Source organism: Crinia signifera, chromosome 7, assembly GCF_055691185.1.
Source record: "Crinia signifera chromosome 7, ASM5569118v1, whole genome shotgun sequence".
In the NCBI taxonomy this organism is placed as follows: Eukaryota; Metazoa; Chordata; class Amphibia; order Anura; family Myobatrachidae; genus Crinia; species Crinia signifera.
This window is the reverse complement of record NC_139223.1, coordinates 62,346,113-62,371,389: the sequence shown is the minus strand read 5'-3', so window position 1 is coordinate 62,371,389 and position 25,277 is coordinate 62,346,113. Positions and strand designations below refer to the sequence as shown.

Genomic DNA, 25,277 nt, shown 5'->3' with positions numbered 1-25,277 from the left:
AAATCGGACATCTGAGGATGAACTGTCCCACACTGCCGGCACCCCAGATTCGTGCTACAATTCCGAGTGCTGGAGCCCAGCTTGCTTGCTTGACCCGTGGAGATGAGCCCACAGAGACTGTACCCCCTCCAGTCAGTCCGATGGAGTGTGGTGAGAAGCAGGAAGACTCTGCTGATAGAGTCACCTGCATGGCCATGCGGCCTCTACAGAATATGTGGCGGCACCTGCAGTCAGTCCAAGTGGGGCCCCTGCAGGGGGAAGGCCTGAGAGACTCTGGGGCCTCAATCACTGAGCCCCAGACTGATTGATCCTGCTGCAATCTTGCATGGTCGCACTGCCAAAGTTACAATGGCAGATGGAGCGGAGCGAGAGGTACCCATGGCCAGAGTCTACCTGGATTGGGGGGCTGGACCAGAGTTGCGAGATGTTGCCGTCATGGATGGCCTCCCAACAGTCCTGGGGAATGATCTTGGGGGTGGAATCGTTTCTACATTTGCTAACGCCATCGCCTGGAGTCAAGCTGCCAGACTACAGTCCTTACCATCGACACCAGCACAGCCCAGCCCAGAGGAAAAGACCACAGCGGCCAGACAACTGCCAGCACAGCCAACCACAGCATCAACCAGCCCAGAGGAAAAGACTACAGCGGCTAGATCAGCGCATCTCCCCAGCATGCCTTTTGCCTCTGGTGTGCCTACGTCCCCTAGCAACGCAGAGGATGTGTGTGCCAGCTTGTTGTATCCTGTGAGGGTGCCCAGCGATGCTCCTGTTCCTAGTGGTCTGCAAACTCCAGCGGTGAGTATGAGTGACCACACTGACCTTTACATGACTGACCCAAACCAGAATGACCCTAGACATCCAAACCTGGATACCCCTGTAGAGTGTCCCCCTTTAGGAGAAAGTGAGGGGCACTGGCAGGGGGTTCAGGAGGCTCCGCTCTCTGACCCATCACTGACAGGCATACGGTGCCAAGCTCGCAGCGGCCTTGATGGGGTGGGGGTAGGGAGTGTGCACGAATGGTTCAGGCCCAGGGTAGTCAGGAAGGTAGAAGGGGATACACCAGAGAGAGTGGGTTCCCCAAGACGTAGGTCCTTTGAGGAGGACAGGAGGGCAGGTCTGACAGTTGTTGCAGACGGGTGCCCGGGAGAAGTGACAGGGGTGCAGTGCCTGGAGGATAGTGTGGGAGGAGACAGGGGTAGGCCCAGACCAGTGAAGGTAGAGGCGACCAGAGGCTGTCCCCAGCCCACAACCCCCAGACAGGTACTGACCTTAGAAACTGTAAGGCCCTACAGACCAGTTGTCCCTGACTCTAGTTTGGTAGCGACGTCCCTTACAGTAGTGACTAGGAAGGGTCTTCCCAAGACAGTGGACTGTACACCTGCTTGTGAGTTGGCATTCCAGTTGCTGAAGGAGGCTCTGGTACCAGCTCCAGTGCTGATGACGCATATTTATTACCAGGACACTGTGGTATGGACTATTGCGTCACTGCACGGACTGGGAGCAGTACTGAGCCAGGAGGAGCCATGTGGGCAGGAGCACCCTGTGGCTTGTGTGAGCAGAATACTGCTATGGTGGGAGGTGGGGTATGCCACAATTTGGACACACTGGGTGGCAATTGTGTATGCAGCAGACCAGCTTTGGCACAGATGGTGCCACTGGCACCCCACTGGGGTGAAGGAACACCCACCTGATGAAGGTTTGCCCCCTTCATTGGGGGAAACAGACAGACTGTTGTTGTGGGGCCTCGGACTTGGACACTGTGGTGACTGTGTGGACTTTCAGCACCAACCGGATATGGCCCACTGTAGTCTGGAGGAACCGTCTAGGCTGGGGGCCAACACCCCCAGGCACTCCCAGTAACCCCCAAATGGGCTGCGGGACCAGGAGCCAAGTCGTTGGGACATGGCCCTCTGGTTTCCCGCTTGAAGGGGGGGGAAGAAGTGTGGCCGGAGAGCCCGGCACACGGGGTTAATGGCGGCTACAGCACTGAAGGGGTTAACTCTCCGTGCTTTGCCGTTATTCAGAACAAGGGCACTTGACATGTTTTAAACTGTATGAGTAGCACTGAGCTGGGACAGGACCCCTTCTGCAGTGCTGATGTAAGTTGTAGCCTGCTGCTGGGCACCAGGCACAGATTATATGTACTTATGAAATATATGTTTGGCACTGAGCTAGGACTGCATCATATATTGTGTATATTGTATTGAATATTGAGGAATGCATTCTGGACTTACAATGCACTTAGTACATTTCTGGGGGAAGGAATTTAGCAAATCTTGGTGATGAGGAAATGAGATGCTAAACTGTCAGAAGGTCTGTGAGTGTCCAATACACAGCAGGGAGTAGGCTCTGTGTCTGAAGCCCTGTGTAAAAGGTGATAAGGAAACAAATTTATGTACTGTATGTGATGGGTCGCTGAACCCAGGCCATCCTGTGTGAGGTGTTGGTAATGCAGACATTTGTGTTTCTTTATGTAAACATGTCCAGTAGATAAATATCTCCCCTGTTCCTGGAAGTTATATATTCTAAGGAAATTGGACTCATCCTTTGTAGTATGTAATCTTGGTTCGTTATGCACTAGAAGTAACATGTCAGATTGAGATGCAAATTGTAAATGTATGGGGGAGGATCTGACAATGCCAGTGTGTTTTCTGTCTTTATAAGCAGGGCCTGTGAGCCCAAGTTGTTGTACTTCTGCCTGTATCTGAATGCTGTAACATCACTTGTATGCTGTACCTCCTAGGGACCTAGGAGAGGGCTCTCTTCAGAGCTTCTACTTGAGCAAATAAACCATCTTTTGCCCAAGAAGTCTGCTTCATCTGCGACCAACAGAATTAATTGCAATAATTCCGTTCTCCGGCTGTTCTGGGCATAGCATCCAGCGTCTCCGAGTCTCCGCTCTGCCAGCTACCAAAGCAGAGGTCTGGTCCGTGACCAGTGGGGGACCAGTCGACACCAGCAGTGTGTCGACGCAGGTAGTACTCAGGGCCAGCGGTTGGGCCTGAGGAGGTATCCGTGGTTCCAGACGCCACGTAGTAGGAGTCTGGTGGTGGCAGCGATAACCCCGCTCACTGCGTAGTGGGTGGAGTCAGTAACAGGCGGTTACTGACGGTAACAGGGAATCCCCTATTGGCCAGGTCCCGTGAGACCAGGAACCGCTATCTGTGGACCCGAAGGGCGTAGCCAGAGCTAAGGGCAGGCGTCCGGTCACAATACTATATATTATTATGAACTTAGTTTTAAGCATTCACCATATCCAATACTGCAAGTAAGCAATACTGTACACCAATAAATATTGTACAGTAAGTAAGCAATACTGTACACCAATAGTACACCAATTGTAAAGTTCAACCCACAGCTTGGCGACATAAGCACAGATGATGTACAGTATATACCTGTACTGCATATAATGTAATGGTCTGTTGGTAGCACTGTTGCTATTGTCATCTACTGCATACTCCATTTGAGCTGGGCCACCAAACTATCTGTCAACACCAGTACTAAGAGACTGGCCAATCATGTGGAGGATGAGATCACACGCCATTGTGAATGCCGGGGCCTAGTGAAGAAGCTGTGCATCGCCTAACAACTAGAGGGCATGTCTCTCTGGCCAACTAAGATCCCTGACCTGTGTATATTGTTGACGTCCCCTACCTCTTTTATCAGTGGCCCTACAAATGAGATCAACTTTAATCTGTGCAGTTGGTCATACTGTGATGGGCAGGATCAGACTGTCCCACAGCTGTATAAGAGGATTTACCAGTGGACCGTCACCTCCTCCTCTAGGGGTTATTAACTTGGTGGAGCATGGAAATGGATTTATGGTTTGTTTCTATGGAAACTACCCCAAGACTAGCCATCTTGGAAGTCAAATTAAATGGTCCTGATAAACCCCTACCCCCTCATTTATAAAGATACCCTGTTGTTGCATGCTCACAACTATGGTTGGTCAGGTGTCTATGTTATGGATAATCACACCACCTAAGCTGGGCCCCTACCTCCTGCTTCTCTGGTGGACCCTTTGTGCCCCAGTCTGACACTGGCGATGTGCCCTGGTGATACTGGGATTTTAGATGGTCAGTTGATTTATTTTACAACCCGTCATCCTAAGTAATACGCAGCTAGCCGAATAACCATGTCTAAATGGTGCAGGTATATTACAAGGAAATAACATAATGCCTTTACATAGGACTTTTTCATTTACCATAACTTACACTATTGTCCTTAATGAATGTGAAAAAAAAAACTTACATTTTTTTCTTATCCCATGTAGCTCTCATATTGGAATATGTGCACATTATCTTAAGTCCTTTTATTGACTTAAACCCATTACTGACCAGAAATGAGGTAAGATAACTTGAATCTAGGTACAGGTGTCAGATGGAAATGCAGATTTCCAATAACTTTACTTTGGATATTCCCCAGTCTGTCTCCACAGTGTTTCTTCCATAATGACTCCACCCTTCACTTTTCCTCTCTCGCTTCCAACTATTCTAGTAATAGTGTCCCAGACATTATGGAAGAGTTCTAGTATGCAGTTGGTGCACCTGTAGGTGTGTTAATGTATACCTCTCAACTGTCCCGATTTTCATGCAAAGTCCCATTTTTTGGGGACTATCCCGCTGACCCACCCATCCAACCATGGGCAATAGTGCACCGTGGTGGTGGTGGTGTGTGTGTGTGGGGTTGTGTTTCCCTGTCACTTTCTGCTCCTCGGTGGTAAATATGTGCACAGTGTCTATTCATGGGAGTCCCGGGTTGGAAAGACAAAATGTTAGGAGGTATGGTTAATGTACTGTAGTGTGAATGTCCCTCCCAAAATGGGCACTGCCTGCTTTAGCATAGCTCAGAGGTATTTCCTCCGAGGCCATTTAGGTGGGACATTATCAACAGTATGGCCGTCCCCATATAATACTGTCTGAAACAAACACTGGCCATGGCCATAGGTGCCCTGTGGAATTGCACGGCTTGATCGGCACTAGAAATAGCCTTGCTTGTGAGTGGGCCATTAGAACCGGTTTGGGAAAAACAACATCAGTAGAAAAACTTATTATACTTATCAGGCCACTATTATGGATTTCATTTAAATATACTTTGTACTACTCAACCAACATACAAAATGAGTTTACTCATTTGTCTGTTGAAGGAGACCATCTCCAGGTAACTTAGCATGAATGGGTTAACCCATTACATGCCTATACTACTTTTTTTGTTCAACACTTGACCTATCTGAGTCCTTTTCAGTTTTAGAGTTCACCTTTCTCAGTATTCTAGGTCTAGCTGCCAAAAATAAAGGTTTACTATCAGTATAAAGTATTACAATTGCATTATAACTGCATCTGATACACTGGGTAAAGTCTACCGGAGTGTTCCCTGCACCAGTGAAGCTGTCTTCTCCTTTACAGGTAATGAAAATTGCAGTGATGCACACCTTCCGGATAGACAAGGCTCGGAAAGAGCTTGGCTACAACCCAAAGAAATTCTACTTTGCTGACTGTGTAGACTTATTTATCAAAAGACGGAGCAACCCATCACAAGAAAGGCGGAAATTTACAAACATATGGCTTGTCTTATTCTGTTTATTTATTTGTCTGTGCCTACTCTTGCTTGCATAGAGCCTAAAAATTGTGTACCTCCACATGAAACACACATTAAAGTGGGATTCTGGAGAAAATGGGGTCAACCACTTTATGTGCACACTGCATACAGTTTGAAACCAGCACTGCACTACTTCTGGAAAGTATATGAATACCTGTAGGCAGGATTACACCCTGTCTGGTGTATTGGATGGCCACTCCATTGGCTTGCTGACTCTTGAACAAACACATGATCATGGCTTAGCCCTGGGGTAGCCAACTCCAGTTTTCAAGAGCTAGTGGAGTAATTAGCTCCACTATGTGGATCTTTTGAAATGTGTTAGTGAGTAATGAGTGCACCTTTGCAGCAGCTAGGGTGTCTGGAAAATGTGAACTTTTGGTAGCTCTTGAGGACTGGAGTTGGCTACCACTGGCTTAGCCTTACTGTTGAGTTATATGTGAACGGTTTACTCTTGCTGTACATATACTGTCTGGGCGGCCATACTGTGATACCCCTTTCACACATTTTTAAATGCTAGTTCATTTTGCCGGGTGTAGCCGGACTCCATTCACACCACTCGCAAATTACCGGGTTAAAGCTTTTCAACCTGGTAATTTGCTGAAAAAAACAAACGGATTTTACGGTGGTGTGAAAGGGTCAACACGGGTCTTAAATCCCGGCACTCTGACCCTGATCAAGAGCAGTGTCGGAGTGCCGGGATTTAAGACCGGTGTTGACCTTTCACACCACTGAAAAACCTGGGTTATTTAGCAAATTATCCGGTTGAAAAGCTTTAACCTGGTAATTTGATTCTTGGAGTGAAAGGGGTATCATATTTCTTCATTCAGTACTCAAGCTGGCAAGCAGATCCCTCATGACCTTAAGGCAGTAAACTCACAGTGATTGTTTTATAATTGTTATTATTATTATTATTGATATTATTATTATTTATTATCATAACTCATTTGTAAATATGTGACCAGAATAAAGCGGCAACTGTATTGGGTGTACGTCAAATCAAACGATTACTCATCCTGCCCACAAAGGTACCAGGCAAGGTAGCCATCTTGGGGTCACTATATATGTTACACTGGGAAGAAAAGGCAAATGCCTGGAAGAGATTACACTCAGGGGTGTTCAGAGGGGTGGAGGAGTGTGTACTGCTTTCATGAGCCAACAGGTGAGGGCATGGATTGCGCCATAGTGATTGAGCAGGAAGAGGAGACAATTGATGCTCTCTCCCCCAACATAGCGAACTGCGTTGTGCTGGGCTGTGGAGGGCCTAGGGCAGAACAGCAGTCTGTTCTCTCTATCTTCAAGTGTTACAGGGGAATCACTCCAAGAAACCGGATTGTCAATATACCTGTACAGGTAGATTGGATGCTAAACAAAACGGGTAAGTAGTGCTTCATCAATGACCTTTGATAAAGGCTACCTGGTGTAGAGAAACACATCAGCGACTTTCTGCTTTTGACTGCTTCAGCACCCCACCACCACCACCACCACCACCACCCCCGACTCTTGGAAGAGTGTCTAATCTAGCCCCAGAGACCATCTTTTTAAAAATCGGACGCTGGCCAATTGCAGATCACTACACCCCAAGGACCTTTCAAATCCTATGGAATAAGGCAAAATCCCAATATACATATTCTCCAGTAGAAAACTGCTAAGCTACCATCCATTTTCCTGCCGAACCACAATGCTTGAGGATTTAATTGGATATATTCGCCACCAAGCTTCTTGAACTACTTAAGGGTATTCATAGGAATTAACACACCAGTCTCTTAAACTCATGAGCAGGGTGACTTAGTGCAGCATCATTTTATCACATGTATGCATTTTTATCATGAATTATGTTTTGAACTGTTATTTATCTAATGTTATTAAAATTGTAAAGTCAATCCAATTCACTTTTTATAAAGTTTTTTTTTTTATTCCATTAAGCGCTACTTACCTGTTTTGTTTTGCTAACAAGAAAATCCTGGCATACTTTCAAACTTTTTTAACATGCAAGTCAGGACCCCATACACACTCTGTAGGCTCGCACCCAAAGTTTGGGAGCATGGCCTTATAGTCAGGGGGCCTGGCCTACAAATTGCATCACTACTGCAAGGCCATACCCCCATTTTTGCTGCTGTGGGGGCAAATGGTAATCACCTGTATTGAGCTAATTAATTAGTAAGAAAGGTGTTTCACCACAGGTGATGGCATCATACATTACCAGGTAAGTCCAGGAACAGAGCATTTTCTCCCTGAAGGAGAGGGTCATGTAGACAAGTATAATGTATATATAGTAAGGACGTGAGTGTCAGCACTCCACTCTTAATTTCGATTCAGTCCTGGATGCCTTCCTGGGGGTAATAACACAAATATCCTGGGGGGGGGGGGGGATGGCGGTACTCGCAGCATAAAAAAAATCACTCAAGAGACTGTAATGCCTTAACGCAGTGGTTCCCAAACTGTGTGCCGTGGCTCCCTGGGGTGCCTCGGGACACTTGCAGGGGTGCCACGGGTTGGTGGTCCAGGACCAATTCAAATTATTTATGATCAATTATTTATGGATAAAACCAGTGCTGGTGGCTGCCAATCATAAAATGTGTACAATCAGAAGCAAATCATGCCTTTTACCACATAACTGAACCTAAGAAGCACATACAAACACATCTCTACTTAATTTTATATATATTTTGGGGGGCCTAGGGGTGCCGTGGACAAATTCTGATACTCTAGGGTGCCGTGATTCGAAAAAGATTGGGAACCCCTGCCTTAACGTTTCAATTCATGTTGAAAAATTCATCAGAAGTATATAAAACAATTCAAAGGTACATTCCTTTATCCCTTCACCATGAACCGATGTGCACATGAACAGCTCCCGTCGCTCTCATGGTGACCTCACACTGCTGGGGCAGAGCGGTTGCGAGGCAACCCTCATATACAAAAAGTGCAAGGTACATAAAACAAAGTGCTCAATACAGATGGAGCCTCTTTCTTCTTGGCCTTTAATATGATTTACTGAGAAAGATCAGTCACACTAATCCCCTGTTAATGCCCTTGCTGTATTGTTCTTTCTATTGTATTGCAGCTGAGAACAATAGATGAAAGGAAGCATTTTCTGCGCCTAGGTGCAGAAACTTAGTCAAGAAGAAAAATAAATAGGGAGCAGAGGGAGATACTTGAGCTACCCATAACAATAGAGGAAACCATATGTGCCATTAATCAACTGTCGAGAAACAAAGCGCCAGGGTGCGACGGAATACCGGCAGAACTTTATAAAAAACATAGGGAGAAAATAGCACCACGGTTAACCGCCCTATTTAATATCAGCTTGGAAGAAGGCAGACTGCCCGAATCAATGGATGAAGTGTTAATAATAGTAATAATAGTAATAAAAAAAGAAGGTAAGGATCCCTGTAAAACGGAAGCATACAGACCGATATCCCTGATTAATGGAGATGCAAAAATTTTGGCAAAAATATTATCACAAAGGCCCTTATTCTGATCTGTGCGGAAATTCCCGCATTCTTACGGAGCGGACCGCACGCCACGGCGTTTTGCCGCATGCGGCCATCGTCCGTCGAAACGCCCACGTGTCCTCCGCATTCGGACGGACTCACTCTTTAAGAACAGGGCGTGTTTACGGACGACATACAAAGCATGCGTGTGCGGGAGAAACACTCCGATTCGGCACGGTATTACAGAGTATTACAGAGTATGCTCGGGAATACCGCATCCGAACGGGAGCCAAGCGGTGCTACCGCACGTAAGCGGAGTATTTACGCCAAACAACCCACTATGAAGTATCTTCTGCAATACATCACATGACCCACTTATTCAATTACCTATCCTCATAAAAAACTGCTTATTTGGAATTGGAATCAATTAGATGCCAATATATCCTTACAAGCATGCCTAACACATGCATTGCACACATTAACCCTTACAGCAATGTAAGTGCAATGCTTTGTATTACACCCTGTGTAAAAGATTATAAACAATCTACACATATACTATTTAAAGTGCAAATAAAACCAACAACTGTGAACTTGCATAAAGAATTTAATGAACCACAGAATTAACATAAATAAAAAAATATAAAATTATAAATTAAATAAGCAGGTCTTTCAGGTCCTGCAGGTCTGCTTGAGCGAGCCGCAGATGGTGCTCCAGTCGCCGGAGGGCCCCACGCACCCCCTCATCAGCCGGTGTGGTGTCATCTGTGGGCATGTCAAAGGGGCAACAATTAGTCATGTTATTCTTGCATACATTTCACATACTGCGACATAAATTGCACAAATGCTAGGTGACATGTGTGTATATATATATATATATCTATGTAGAGCATGGGTCCTCAAACTGCGGCCCTCCAGATGTTGTGAAACTACAAATCCCAGCATGCCTTGCCACAGTTTTGCTATAAGGAAGTGTTAAAACTGTGGCAAGGCATGGCGGGATTTGTAGTTTCACAACATCTGGAGGGCCGCAGTTTGAGGACCCATGATGTAGAGAGATAGAGACACACATAGATAAATAGATATGACACATACATATATACATACATGCTAACTTATTTACTACATACTGTATTTTTTGGCCTATACACTTTACTCTGCAGAAGACATAACAGTCATATTGTTTCTTCTCAGTCACAACCCACCCATGACTAACCAATGACAAGCAGGTCATGGCCTCCGTCAATAAGAACTTGTCACAATCTGCTCAGTCTAAGTTCAGTGATGGTTCGTGGCATGGGAGTTATGCAAATGTCAGGAATGCACAGTACACATCCTCAAAATCATAATTCTGTCTAAACCAACCTACAATTCTGTGACGGCAAAAAAAAAATCTGAACTACAGGGGGTGTTTAGGTCGAGGAGGCTCCTGGGACACTGGCAACTTCTGACTCCATTCCAAGGTAGGCCGGGCCATACTCCATTTATAGCATACATCCTAGAGTTTATAAATAACATTCACCAACAATATAGATTCCACTATTTGATGGGTCATAATCAACGCTTGCAGCAGGTGAATTTAATCCACAAATGATCCACTCATCCCTTTACTCCAGGATCCTGTTTAACTACAACGGTTATGTGGCAGTCAAAATGGAGCTCCAACCCATCCCACAAACCGGTGTAATTCAGAGGTGTCCTGGATGAAAGGGATGCCTTGGACACCCCATCTAACCCGTACCTGTATCTGTAGCTACCCACTTTGGGGTCTATATGAATAGTATGGTAAAAAATTTTTTTATCAACAGTGCTACATAACAAATACCAGTACAACTACTTCATGAATGATGCATTATGTTAACATACCGATCTGCTGATATTCCGGGGCCTGGCACGCCTCCTCCCCATCGTCATCCGACTCCTCCGGGGCAACCGTGGCCTCCTCAGACCCCTCCTCCGCCAGCTCCTCTGCACCAACAACCTCCTCCTCCAACTCCTCCTCCTCCTCCTCCTCCTCCTCCTCCTCCTCCTCCTCCACCACCACCACCTCCTCCTCCACCTCCTCCTCCGCCACCAACACCTCCTCCTCCGCAACCAACTCCGCTTCCACATCCTCCTCCACCACCTCCTCACGCACCTCCTCCTCCTCCACCACCATCTCCTCCTCCTCCTCCTCCTCCTCCTCCTCCACCACCATCTCCTCCTCCTCCACTTCCTCCTCCTCCACCATTGCCGGCACCTCCTCCTCCGGGTCTTGGGCCTCCTCCTGTGCCAGGGCTGCCTCCGCCTCTTCCCGGGCCTGTTGTGCTTGGGCTCGTGCTGTGTGTTAGAAAAAAACATCATGGTCAATGTGGGGTCATTGGGGCACATGTATTAATCCATAACAAGACATACATGGCAGGGTGATAATGATGGCAAACGATGCAGGAAAGTAGCTCCTTACTGTTAATGGATTCCAAATAGTGACATTTAAATTAGTATGTGATTGGTAGTAATTTGTTCACACATTACAACCCAGGCATTTATCAATGTGTAACACATATTAGATCTGGCACATTGTATGCATCATAATCCTCAATGCTATGGCATTACATATAAAAGCCACATGACTGCATGTTAACCAGGAAGAAGCACACATAACAGTCTATGGACTTTTAAACCCATGGACACCCACTTATCATGAGACACATTTTATTGTTTCTAGATGCTATGTTGTAAGTGCGAAATTTCATAGCTAAAATACTCACACTCAGCAATTTCGCCCCTGAGTTGCTGAAGCAGCTGGGGCTGGCGCCTGCGGAGGTCCGACCACCGCCTCTCCAGCTGCCCGAGGGACCTCCGCACCCGAGTGCGGGCGTAAATTCGGCGCCCTGCCGCAGCATAGGCCCTCCGCTTATGCCGGTTTGTTATAAAGGGCCCTGCACGGCCCAGCCTTGTCTCCATGACGGAGACAAGAACCCGCAGCTCCGCATGTGTGAAGGGTTCAGCCCTTCGTGTCTCCGCCATGTTGACAATGGCATCTATCAACCAATCAGCTGGTGGCATTGGTTGATCACAGTTATTTGTGTTAATAACTTTATTGTTCATCTTTACATGAACAGCGTCTCTGCGCCAACACAAATGGTGACAAATTCGCTTGCCTTCCAAACAGTAGTGTTGATGTATGGCAATGAACAAATCTGATATATATAATACACAGTGTGTATGCACTTAGCAAATCCAATGACGCCTCGCTCCGCCAAGCAACGCGTGCTATAGCTTAGCAACGCATAGCTGTACTTAGCAGTATTTACTCTATGCATCTATGTGTATGCGTACATTTATGTGTAAAAGACACATACACACACTTGCAGGTATCCTGAGACCACCATTATACAACAGCCCTGCCTGCCTGCCTGCCTGCCTGCCTGCCTGCCTGCTCCTTGAAATGTAGAAACATGTGAATAAATTGTAATATCATATATATAGATATATATATATATATATATATATATATATATATATATATATATGCAAACAAATCAGACATCAACACATGAAAAAATCCCAAACACATTACAGAATAAATCAATGTACTCACCAGTCATCAGGGATAGTATCAACTACAATAATGAAGATATAACAAACACATAAGATCCCTTGAACAAGGTATAATAATTGCCACCAATATTTAACTTCCCCCAAAACTAAGCACATATGATAAATATCTCCTATTTCTTTGCCATTAGGAGGGCAGGCTGGCTAATTTTCGTGTTGTAACACTGACAACTAACACACTGTACTTATTTGAAGGGGTGATTTGTACAATAATTGGTGTGTTCTGTGAACTCGATAACATGTACCTGAAGTATCTTTGCGCCACAGAGTCCCGCAGCTGGTATCCCCTCCGGCATTCAGGGGCGCGGGATGGGCGCATGGGCGGATCTTGCGGCTCAGATGGTACCTCCCACTCATCAAAGGGTATCTCACGCCGCACAGCAATGTTGTGGAAAAATATACACAGGCCCACGATCCTCGACACCATTTCAGGCGCATATTGTAAGTCACCACCAGTGCGGTGGAGCACTCTAAATCGACCTTTTAAAAGGCCAATTGAGCGCTCCACCACTTGCCTGGTGGCAACATGCGCCCGATTGAATGCCTCCTGTGGGCCCGGTGCTGGGTAGCTGTACGGCGTAAGTAGCCAGGGCGTACATGGGTAACCGGAGTCACCCAGAACCCACGCATCACGGCCTTCCAGCTCTTGGAGTCTTTGCCATATCCCGGTTTGTCGGATGACATGAGAGTCATGGGCACTTCCGGGAAACTTCGAGTTGAAGGCGAGAATCTCCATGGATGGGCCACATACCACCATCACGTTCAGTGAGTGGAACAATTTGCGGTTCCTATATATCTTCTCACTTCGAGATGGAGGCACAAATGGTACATGGGTGCCATCCACAGCCCCTATCACATTAGGGAAGCCAGCAATTTGATGGAAGGCCTGCTGGCTTCTGCGCAGGGTCTCGGTGGCAAATGTCATGGCCATGAAGTGCCCCTTGCGCCTGAACATGGCCGACGTCACACGCCTCAGGATTCGGCAGAAGGCCGGCTGAGATATTCCAGCAAGTACTGCCACTACTTGTTGGAATGATCCTGAGGCGCAGAAATGCAACACCGCCAGCAGCTGTGTGTGAGGCGGAATTGCTGTCGTGATCCCGTGTAGAGGTTCCAAATCACTCTGAATTAGGGTGAGCAGATCCAGAATTACATGTGGGGGTAACCGGTACCTAGTAAGTACCTCATCATCGGGCATAGCAAACAGAGTCACCCGTGTGCGATAGATTCTAGCACGTCCTGGCCTCCTTGGGCGACGAGTGGGGAGAGCCGCAAGTGCCCTTAGCCTCCTCTCCATGTAGCGCATAATAGCTTCTGCAACCTATAAAGAAATGAACATAAATACTGATGCACCTATGCACATAATGGCCATATCAGACTACAAATTGATTTGTAGCCTTCAATACGTACAATAGATGGCCGCCCCGTGTAATCCCGCAGATCCATTTGACTCTCTAATGATGACACAATAATATGAACTCAATACACACCGTCCAAAACACACAGATAAAGGTGTCAGCATTTTTTGCCGACATCATGTACTATGACACATTTCATCTATTGCTGGGACATGTTGTCCTGCAATAGATGAACCCACACAGGTTGAAGACCTGTGAGTGAAATAGTGAACATGTGACATGTTGCAATAATGATACACCACTTTGCTGGCCCAACAATCTGTAGTCAGTGAGGCAATGGTGCATACATTCATACACTTACATTGTTAATGGATATCATATCTACAAGGAGCATGGAAGAGCTTACCTTAGACCCTGACAAGTCCAGATCTGGAGACAAATGATTCTAGCAGGAAGTCACTATTTATAGGGCTCTCACATGTGTGGTCTATAACAGTAGAGATGAGTATTGCATGACTTGTGGGCTGGATTCTCTAAGGGATTGGGCTACTTTTAGCTTGCACTAAAACGCCACAATACCACAGTAGTCATGAATGAAATGTCATGTCATGCTAGCAAATAGCATGTGTATTGTGCAATAGTCACAGGTGTATCAGAAGATTCTATGCAATGTTAGCATTGGTGACCAGTATTTCATGTAGAACTTTCGCCAGGTTTTACACAATGGAATTTCCGCCACCGTATGCGGCGCGAAAAAACAGCGACGTACGCTCACGCACGGAACGCAGCTGCCGCTGATGTACGCCAAACAGATTACACAAACAGTATATAAAGGTGTATTAGAAGGTGACAATGTTGTTGCTAACATGGCTGGATCCCAACCAGAGGTGGACCCAGTGCTGCAGCAACTATTTGACCAGATGGACTCCAGCACCACCTATGTGCCACTGCACATGCGGGCAGTGGGTAATGAGGAGGCTGCTGCCCCTTCTACAGCAGGGGAACCTGCACCTGACCATTCTACAGCAGGGCAACCTACACCTGGCCCTTCTGCAGCAGGCCAACCTGCAGCTGGCTCATATCCACCATCAGCAGAATTGTTTGGAACACAACAGGGGACTTCACAAGGTAGTACCATGGCCAGCACTTCAAGTGCAGCGACTGGTGCCAGGGGGCGTGGCCAGGGACGTGGCAAGGGGCGAGCCAGTGCAACAGCGGAACCACCCAAAAAAAATAAGGCATATGAAGCACAGGAGCTGGCCATCCTGGTTCCCCGAGCACGTGATTGGATAGAGTGTCCATCCGAGAAGCTGACACACACACGCAGATGGAAGATTTGGGAACAGATAACGGCAGAGATTAATGAAGTAGCGCCACAAGTTCGTGAGACGGACCATGTGAAGAAGAGGCAAGTTGTTTTGTGATACATGTGGCCAGTAATAGCCAAGTAATGATTGAATTGATGCTTAGATGCATTTAGCAAATGGGCCGTGAGGTTGTTACGATACACATACATTATTGCCATGTTATTTCGTTGAGAGTTAGAGTAGGGTGATTGTGAATGTGTATTGTAACGGTTGATATCCTAGTTGCATGTAATATTATATATGGGACATTAATCACATGTTGTAATATGTAGCACAGAGCAATGGCTGCAACAGCTAACATTGGGAGTGACATGTATTAATATGTCAACTTACATTGCAGGTGGCAGGACTTCAAAACCAACCTGAAGAGGAAGCTGACCAAGCGGTGGGACCACAGCCAGACATCTGGGGCCGGCCCCATGCCATCAGGGCTAGAGCTCACCCCCCTGGAGGTGATGGCCGAGAGCTGTATATCAGTTGAGGAGATCAGGGGGGTGAGCACGATGGATAGCGAGGCCCCAGCTGAAGTGTTTGCGTCTTTTCTGGAAGGTAAATATTGGTCATGCCATAAACTTGTGCAAGTAATTATCGTAGAATGTCTCCTAATTGTGTTTATCTTTTCCCACAGACACCCCACCGCTTGGTGACGACTCTGTTCAGGAGGTGGAGGAGTCCGTGCCACCTGGCCCCAGAGGTAGGCCTGTGCAGCAGCAGGCATCGGGCCAAGCCGATTTGGCCGCCTTGGCCGAGGTGCTTGGGGACATCAACCAGCAGGGAGACTTGGCATCAGAACGGGTGCGTAGGACCGAGGAGATCCTGGCGAGCTTGGTCAGCACCCAGCAGTCCATGGCTGCGAGCATGCAGGCCATGGCTGCAAGTGCTCAGGTGCTGGCCGAGCAAGCCACCCGCCAAAATGATCTCCTCCTCCACCATAATGAGCTTATGGTGGAGCTGGTTACCAGCAACAGGGTCCTAATGGCATCCGTTTCTGGTGCATTACCAGCGGCAACACTCCCTGCTGGCAGGAGGGGTAGACCAGCCAACCCCTCCACATCATCTGCTCCACCTGCCCCAGCATCTGCCCGTCCCCGAAGAGCTGCTGCACAGGCCAAGGAGCCTACCAAGGCCAAACGTGGTCGGAAATGAACTTGTGGCTGCATTAATCTCCGCCGTTATGTGTTCCCAAATCTTCCATTGTGCTGTGTGTGTCAGCTTCTTGTGTCCAATCACGTGCTGAGGGGAACCAGCTGAGCCCTTGCTTCATATGTCCTTTGTGGTTCCCCTGTTGCCCTCTTTTGCCTGGCATTACTGTCAGCTGTACTTGAAGTGATGGCCATGGTACTATCTTGTGAAGTCCCCGGTTGTGTTCCAAATGATTCTGCTGATGGTGCATATGAGCCAGCTGCAGGTTGGCCTGCTGCAGAAGGGCCAGGTGTAGGGTGCCCTGCTGTTGAATGGTCAGGTGCAGCTTGCCCTGCTGTAGAAGGGCCAGCAGCCTCCTCATTTCCCACTGGCTGCATGTGCAGTGGCACATAGGAGGTGCTGGAGTCCATCTGTGTGCAATTATATTTGTTTTGTATTATTATTTATTTTGCGGCATTCCTGCCATGTTGTTTATTGTTTGTATGTATTATTTTATGGTCATTGCATCACACTGGCATTGACTGTGACATGAATATAAATAAATGTGTTTACTTTACCCAAAATGTGTGGTTTCATGAGTACATGTCAAATACACATGTGTATTGCTAGTATTAATATTCTGTCATGTCCATTGTTAGCAGTTTGAAAGTGTCTGACAAGTACAGCATATGTGGGTGTTTAGTACGGGTTCCTTGAAGCAGCAATGGTTTCAATTAAAGCACTGACAAGCGTCCTATTAGTGAGTAATGAGTAAAGGAGTAGATTCTATTGGGTTCAGGTGTTAATGGTTGTAGTCATTAGGCGTACGTTCGCCTACCGCATGAACGAGTGGTGTCCGCAAAGCAATAGTACACTTGTGGACACCGCACATTTCTGCCCTTTTTGATCGCGTGCATTCGGAGTGGTTTCCGAATGTACGCCCCCCAACATAAGTGTACTCCCCCGTGTCCGCCCATGTTTCCGCCCCGTTTTGCCCACTTTGAAACTACGCCCATGTGTCATTCCGCATGACGCCCATAATACGCCCCTATTTCCCGACTGATAGCGGTGAACAGTTTTGGACGGGATTTGGCCGAACTGGTACCGAGTCAAGGCGTGGCACATGCGCGTAGCGTTCTCCACGCATGCGCAGACGCCATAAAGACGCGATCCGTAAGTACGCGGTAAAGTCCGCGTCAATCAGAATAAGGGCCAAAGAATGGAGAGTGTCCTCCAAATAGTGTCATCCACCTGGATCAAGCGGGGTTCCGAAAGGGGATGAGTACGAAGGAAAATATAAGAAGATTATACTCCAATATACAGATAAAAAATCAAAAGGGGGGAGGGAAAAAAAATCGGTCATGTCGTTAGATGCTGCTAAGGCATATGATCGAATAGAATGGACGTATCTTTGGGCGGCCCTGAAGAACTATGGATTTGGTCCGAAGTACATAAAGTGGGTTAAACTATTGTATAGAGAACCCAGGGCGCGAGTCCAAATTAATGGATATACGACAGAACGATTTCGGCTAACCAGGGGAACGAGGCAGGGGTGTCCTCTATCCCCTGGCCTGTATATTGAGGTCCACCCAAGAATTAGAGGGATATGAGAAAATGGGGGGAGAAAGGGAGATTATATCTATGTACGCAGATGATATGTTGATATATCTAAATAATCATGAAAAAGAACTGCCAATAATCTTGAATATAGTAGAAAAGTTTGGGACGTACTCAGGACTAAGAATTAATTGGGAAAAATCTAACATCATCCCACAAAGAGGGAAGGCAAAACATGGCAGCGAAGGAACATTGAGATGGGTGGATGACACAAAATATTTGGGGATAATAATATCAAACAAACCAGAACAGTTTTTGGAACTAAATCTGGAACCGCTTATCAAAATGTATCAAGATAAGGTTAAAACGTGGTCCCGTGCGCATCGGGTCAGAGTCGGGAGGTCGGACCGGCTGCACATAAGATTTGCTAAATCTTATGCGCAGCCGGCCAGGGGACACAGAGGCGGTGGATGCTGGCGAGGGAGATAGGCGGGGGATACCGGCGAAGGGGTGGAGGGAGCAGGGGGGCGCTTCTAGTAGCGCAGAGGCAGCAGACGCTGCGGGGGACACAGGCGGCAGGGGGAGCCGGGAGCTGTCAGCGCTGGGAAAAAAAAGCCCATACAATGAATGGGCAGCCTGTGATTGGCTGAGCGCTCTCTCAGCCAGTCAGCAATTGGCTGAGAGAGTGCTCAGCCAATCACAGGCTGCCCATTCATTGTATGGGCTATTTTTTTTCAGTACTAACAGCTCCTGGCTCCCCCTGCCCGGCCGGCTCTATGTTACTGCCGTCTCTGTGTCACTGTCCCCGGCCCCCGCAGCGTCCGCTGCCTCTGCGCTTCTAGCAGCGCCCCCCAGCCGCCTCGCAGTGTCCCCCGCCCGCCACCTCGATTTCCGTAGCCCCCCTGCTCCCTCCGGGAGTTGCAAATGAGTTTCAAATGATACATCGCATGCGATGTATCATTTGCAAAACTTGGCACATCAAGTGCCTAATCGTGTGTCCCCCTCCCGGGGAGCTGCAGGGGGAAATCAGGTCCGACTTGTCCTACCTCCCGGGGAGCTGCAGGGGGAAATCAGGTCCGACTTGTCCTTAGGACAAGTCTGACTAATGTATGGGGGCCTTAACAGGGAGAGTCAACCTGATCAAAATGATGATATTGCCAACATTTTTATATCTGTTTCAAAATTCACCAGTATACATACCTATGAAAATGTTTAGGAAAATAGATAGTATCACCATCTCATTAATATGGGCAGGAAAAAGGGTAAGAATAAAAAAAGACACCTTAATAAGACCTAAAAGCTTGGGGGGCCTGGGATTACCACACTTCCAAATTTATTATATTGCGGCACAGCTAACCCACATCCAGGATTGGATTGGGGGGAAAGAGAATGCTCAGATAAAAAAAATAATATCACAGAACTGTGGGAAAATGTCAGCTAGGCAAGCAATTATAACAGGAAACACAAAGAAAACGAATAACCCATTAATAAGACAAGCAAAAAGAGTATGGGATAGTGCAAACAAAATAATGGGCCATGAAGGAGTTGATCCCGAAACCCCCATATGGATAAAAACACAAGCAGGAGGGAAAAGAAACAAAGAGAATGACATAGGTGAAGAAGAGATCAGGGTCCCCTGGGCTAAAGTAGGAATAAATAATATCGCTCAAGTATACCAAGCCGGGGTCTTGAAGAGCTATAACCAACTGGAAGTAGAATATAAGCTACAGTACCAAGAGGATTTTTCTTCCGGTAGCTGCAATTAAGGAGCAGTCTCAATATTAGAAATGGAAGTGGTGCTTTGAACGTGGTAGATTCCCCAGTAAAGAAAATGTTGGATAGAGAAAATAGGATGAAGGTGGAAAAAATATCTAAGATACTGGTAAATGAACTTGATAATCCCCAAATAGAGATGGTCAGACAGAAGTGGGAGACGGACTTGGGAAACTTGAACAACCAAGAATGGAAGAGGGCATTGGCCTCTCCATCTAGAGCAACGGAATCTATCAGATTCCAGCAGATACAGCTTTACATATTACATAGAGCGTATGTTACCCCTGACAGAATAAAAAAGTATGACCCTAATAAAAGTGATATGTGCCCCAAGTGCAAAAAACAACAAGGAACTTTCTTCCACATGGTCTGGGAATGCGAAGTGATTAACGGGTATTGGGAACAGATAAGTCACACGCTGAATAAGCTGGGGGGGACAGAACAAAGATATGATGCAAGAACATGTCTACTTGGAATCAACAATGATATGGGTACAGGGGAGATAAATAACCGGCTACTAGAAAAACTGTTGGCAATGGCAAAAGTATTAATTGCAAGAAAGTGGATGGCACAGGAGGGACCAGAACTGAATCAATGGATAAGATTAGTGAATAATACATTAGAACACGAGAGAGACATGCACATTTGGAGGAGTGGAAATGCTTACAAGTTCGAAAGGACTTGGTCACAGTGGACACAATCAGAACACTATAAGATATAGACGAAGATATAGGTATAGTTAATTCATTAATAATGATAGTAATAGAAGAAAAAGGAAAAAAAAGAAGAAAAAATAATTAGGGAATAGGGGAGATTGAAGACAAAGGACTGGGGCAGGGGGGTACAGGCAACCAGGGGGGAGGTGGGAATATTGTGTAACAGGATGGAAAGTGAGTATGGAGGAGTAATGAGGTTGAAACCAATGAGACCAAGCATGGGAAGCAAAAAACACAATGGAAATAATCCTGAAATTGAGGGATAATGTTAGCATTGTATGCTGGGCCAAGATTTTGAATATGATGTATGTATGTATGTTTTTATGAAATGATGTGATACAAATTGAAAATCAAATAAAGAAATACTGAATTTAAAAAAAAAAAAAAGAAAAAATGGAAGAAAAAAAAGGGCAAGGTCTCTCTATTCAGATAGAATAACCTATTGATTATCCTTAACCCAACCAGTAGGGATCATAATTGGTAATTCTATTCCAAGCAATTAATATGCAGTAAACGGGATAAAAGGAAATAATACATTTTAATCCTAACTTAAGAAAATGGATAAAACAAACATACAACAAATAATATAAAATATACAAAAAAACTATACAAAAATCATATAAACCGATAAAATATGCTCTCTAGCAAGATTAGTTTGATACATGCATTGAAGTAATGAGGTGTTAGTTAGTCCATATTAGTTGAAATCTGAAGCACATCTGAAATTTAGTTAGTATGCCAGTTCCATGCAGCGAAATATATGTAGAATTGTTAAGAGAACAATAATTTGCTTTAGTATGACAGTTCCATGCAGCAAAATAAATGCAGAATTTAGTGAGAAATCAGCTGGTTAGTGTTAGTAGATTTACTACTCCTCACATAGATGCATTCAATCACTTTGTTAGTATGATCGTTCCATACAGCAGAATAAATGCAGGTTTTAGTGAGAGATCAATTAGTTAGTGCAGGTATATTTACCACTCCTTTCACATAGATGTATTCCTTTTTCCTGCTTCCTTGCATCAAGGTTTATGGGTGCACAGGTGTCCACCTAAATAGTAAGGAAGCTATAGTTTCCTGACCTCATGCAAAGTCACAGTCCCACCTTGGTGTAGTGAAAAACCAAGTATATTAACGTCCACAGATGGGGGATAGAAAAGCTGGTACCAGAGCCAAAAAGTCTTGACTAGCGCGTTTCCCCGCCTCAGTAAATTGGCGGCTCCCTCAGAGGAGGGGGGGGGTTTGCTAGTGGCGACGGGGGTGGGTGGGTGCTGATGACCAGGGGGGGAGGAGGAGGGGGGGGGTTTGCTAGTGACCGGGGGGGGGGGGTGATTGACAACGTTGCCTTTAGCATCAATCACCAGTTAGCTTACCCCGCAGCTTTCAAAAGGGTGGGAGGCAGCCTGCATCCTCTCCCTGGCAGCCTGCATTGACACGGGGGTGGTAGTGGCGCGGGGAAGGGACCGCTTTCCGGGCTCCGCCGCGCCTGTTGCATGCTCCCATGCTGGAAGCTGTCGCTGGTGACGTAATGACGTCAACCAAGAGTGACCAACGGCCGGCCGCAGCCATCTTACAACTAGTCAAAGCCGCAGCCGGCCGCGGCCATATTTACTGTGAGCTGCACAGCGGCGGCCCAGGGGGGAAAGTGGCAGCCCGGCCACGGGGGATAATTGGACAAATCTGGACCGGCCCACCGGGAAATGGCCCGGTTTCCCGGCGGGCCAATCCGCCTCTGTGTCTGTAGGTTTATTGTATATTGTTTAAACAAAAAAGAAAAAAGCAGCGCTAGGAGAATTAAATAATTAAATTAATTGCATGGGGTTGCCTGTACAAATTGCAAATTTATTATAATAGCATAAAAAATCAAATAACTGACATTACATACAAGATTAAAAAAGAGGACGAAAGAAGAGCCCTCCCCGGTTATTTCACTGGTTTCACTGGCTTTAAACAGTCCTCCTGTGTATACAGGTCAGCTTTAAATGGGGGGACAGACAGAGACAGATTAAGGTCTAAATGGGCCTGGAGCTGAAAATGATCAAGGGCCTATTATGCGCAATGATAGGGGTTGCGGCCAGAACCTAATAATGTGTGTGTGTGGGGGGGGGGGGGGGGGGGTGACCAGTGTTCTGGTTGGGTGTTCTGCTCATGGGTGTGTCTCTATTTGTGTAAATACTTTCAACTAATTATATATGTCTGCAGGGGCGGATTGGGGACTAAAAGTGGCCCTGGAAAATTTCTGGAAGTGGCCTCATGTGGGCGGCAACAAATCAATAATGGCCGCACTCATGCATACATACACCTGGTTCCTGTAGTGTTGAGAGATTCCCGGATCAGTAGCACACCCCTAGGCCCGCCCCAACCCCTCCCCTTGACCTGTCCAAGCCCCTCCCCTTGACCCGCCCCATCATTTTTTTTAACCTTTGCTTCAATTCCATTCTTGATTTTGCACACTGTAATGCCAGTTACATGTTACATCACACACTGTAATGCCCATTACACGTTACACCATACACCACAGTGACCATTACTCGTTATGATGCCAGGACTTTTTTCTAAAGGAGGGTCAACAAGGACAGTGCGCTCCGTAGGCGCGCGCCAAAAAAATTCAATGTAATGCCGATTACACATCACACACCCATTACATAGTATACCATATGCCGGGAGCAGTAATTAAATAATGACCAGGATATAGCGGGTGACTGAGAAAGACGCAGATAGTGGGTCACTGGGGAAGCTGGAGGTGACAGAAATAGCAGGTGACTGGGGAAGCTGGCGTGACTGAGATAGCGGGTGACTGGGGAAGCTGGGGTGTAGCAGATAGCGGGTGACTGGGGAAGCTGGGGTGACTCAGATAGCAGATGACTGCCTGGGGAAGCTGGGGTGACTGGAGAGGCTATGGTGACAGGGAGATAGCGGGGAACAGGGGAAGCTGGGGTGACAGGGTCAGGAGATAGCAGGTATATTTGTATATATATGTATATCACCCTCCTGCACCATCATAACCCCCCCTGCACTTCATCATCACCTCCCCCTGCAGCATCACCCCGAGCAGGGCCGGTGCTAGGGTGTTTTTGCGCCTCCCTGCAAACTATAAATTTGGGACACTTCTGGGCCTGCTGCTGGGAATGTGTTTTATACTATATATATATACCAGGGGCAGAGAGGCAGAGAAAGAGAGAGACCAGGGGCAGAGTGGCAGAGAAAGAGAGAGAGAGACCAGGGGCAGAGAGGCAGAGAAAGAGAGAGAGACCAGGGGCAGAGAGAGAGACAAGGGGCAGAGAGGCAGAGAAAGAGAGAGACCAGGGGCAGAGAGGCAGAGAAAGAGAGAGACCAGGGGCAGAGAGGCAGAGAAAGAGAGACCAGGGGCAGAGAGGCAGAGAAAGAGAGAGACCAGGGGCAGAGAGGCAGAGAAAGAGAGAGACCAGGGGAAGAGAGGCAGAGAAAGAGAGAGACCAGGGGCAGAGAGGCAGAGAAAGAGAGAGACCAGGGGCAGAGAGGCAGAGAAAGAGAGAGAGACCAGGGGCAGAGAGGCAGAGAAAGAGAGAGACCAGGGGCAGAGAGGCAGAGAAAGAGAGAGACCAGGGGAAGAGAGGCAGAGAAAGAGACCAGGGGCAGAGAGGCAGAGAAAGAGACCAGGGGCAGAGAGGCAGAGAAAGAGACCAGGGGCAGAGAGACAGAGAAAGAGAGAGAGACCAGGGGCAGATAGGCAGAGAAAGAGAGAGAGACCAGGGGCAGAGAGGCAGAGAAAGAGAGAGAGACCAGGGGAAGAGAGGTAGAGAAAGAGAGAGAGACCAGGAGCAGAGAGAGAGAGAGAGAGAGAGACCAGGGGCAGAGAGGCAGAGAAAGAGACCAGGGGCAGAGAGGCAGAGAAGGAGAGAGAGAGAGACCAGGGGCAGAGAGGCAGAGAAAGAGACCAGGCGCAGAGAGGCAAAGAATGAGAGAGAGAGAGACCAGGGACAGAGAGGCAGAGAAAGAGACCAGGCGCAGAGAGGCAAAGAATGAGAGAGAGAGAGAGACCAGGGACAGAGAGGCAGAGAAAGAGAGAGACACCAGGGGAAGAGAGGTAGAGAAAGAGAGAGAGACCAGGAGCAGAGAGAGAGAGAGAGAGAGACCAGGGGCAGAGAGGCAGAGAAAGAGACCAGGGGCAGAGAGGCAGAGAAGGAGAGAGAGAGAGACCAGGGGCAGAGAGGCAGAGAAAGAGACCAGGGGCAGAGAGGCAGAGAAGGAGAGAGAGAGAGACCAGGGGCAGAGAGGCAGAGAAAGAGACCAGGGGCAGAGAGGCAGAGAAGGAGAGAGAGAGAGACCAGGGGCAGAGAGAGAAAGAGACCAGGGGCAGAGAGGCAGAGAGAGAGACCAGGTGCAGAGAGTCAGAGAAAGAGAGAGAGACCAGGGGCAGAGAGGCAGAGAAAGAGAGAGAGACCAGGGACAGAGAGAAATAGAGAGAGAGTCGAGACCAGGGGCAGAGAGCAAGGCAGACATGGGGAGAGAAAGGGGGGCATGTTCCCAGGTCACTAGTGGGTGTCAGGGCAGACAGAGGTGACTGGGCGATATTGGTGGAAAGAGGAATCAGAGGGTGACAAAGGAGGCAGTGGGTAACTGCTATGAGGTGGGTGCATCCAGAAACATTCATACATTTTCTTACCAGGGTCAGTGAGTGAGGGAGACATATGGGAGAGAGAGGGGGACATATTCCCCAGTCACTATGTTCTGCTCACCTGCTCCTGTGATGACCAGTGTCCCCGAGTGTTGTACAGCTGG

The 25,277-nt window shown here is 47.2% G+C and overlaps 1 protein-coding gene and 1 long non-coding RNA gene across 2 annotated transcripts in view; one reads left to right on the top strand and one right to left on the bottom strand.

Moving 5' to 3' along the window:
* The window catches only part of SDR42E2 (short chain dehydrogenase/reductase family 42E, member 2), a 63,276-nt gene extending 57,409 nt beyond the window's left edge, over positions 1-5,867 (top strand). The window contains exons 10-11 of the mRNA XM_083153235.1: positions 4,274-4,347; positions 5,406-5,867. Of these exons, the coding sequence (XP_083009361.1) occupies positions 4,274-4,347; positions 5,406-5,615 (284 nt within the window). The 3' untranslated portion in view covers positions 5,616-5,867. The remainder of the gene's footprint in view (positions 1-4,273; positions 4,348-5,405) is intronic.
* LOC146020257 (uncharacterized) overlaps positions 1-25,277 on the bottom strand; it is a 134,100-nt gene that overhangs the window by 9,622 nt on the left and 99,201 nt on the right. The window lies entirely within an intron of this gene.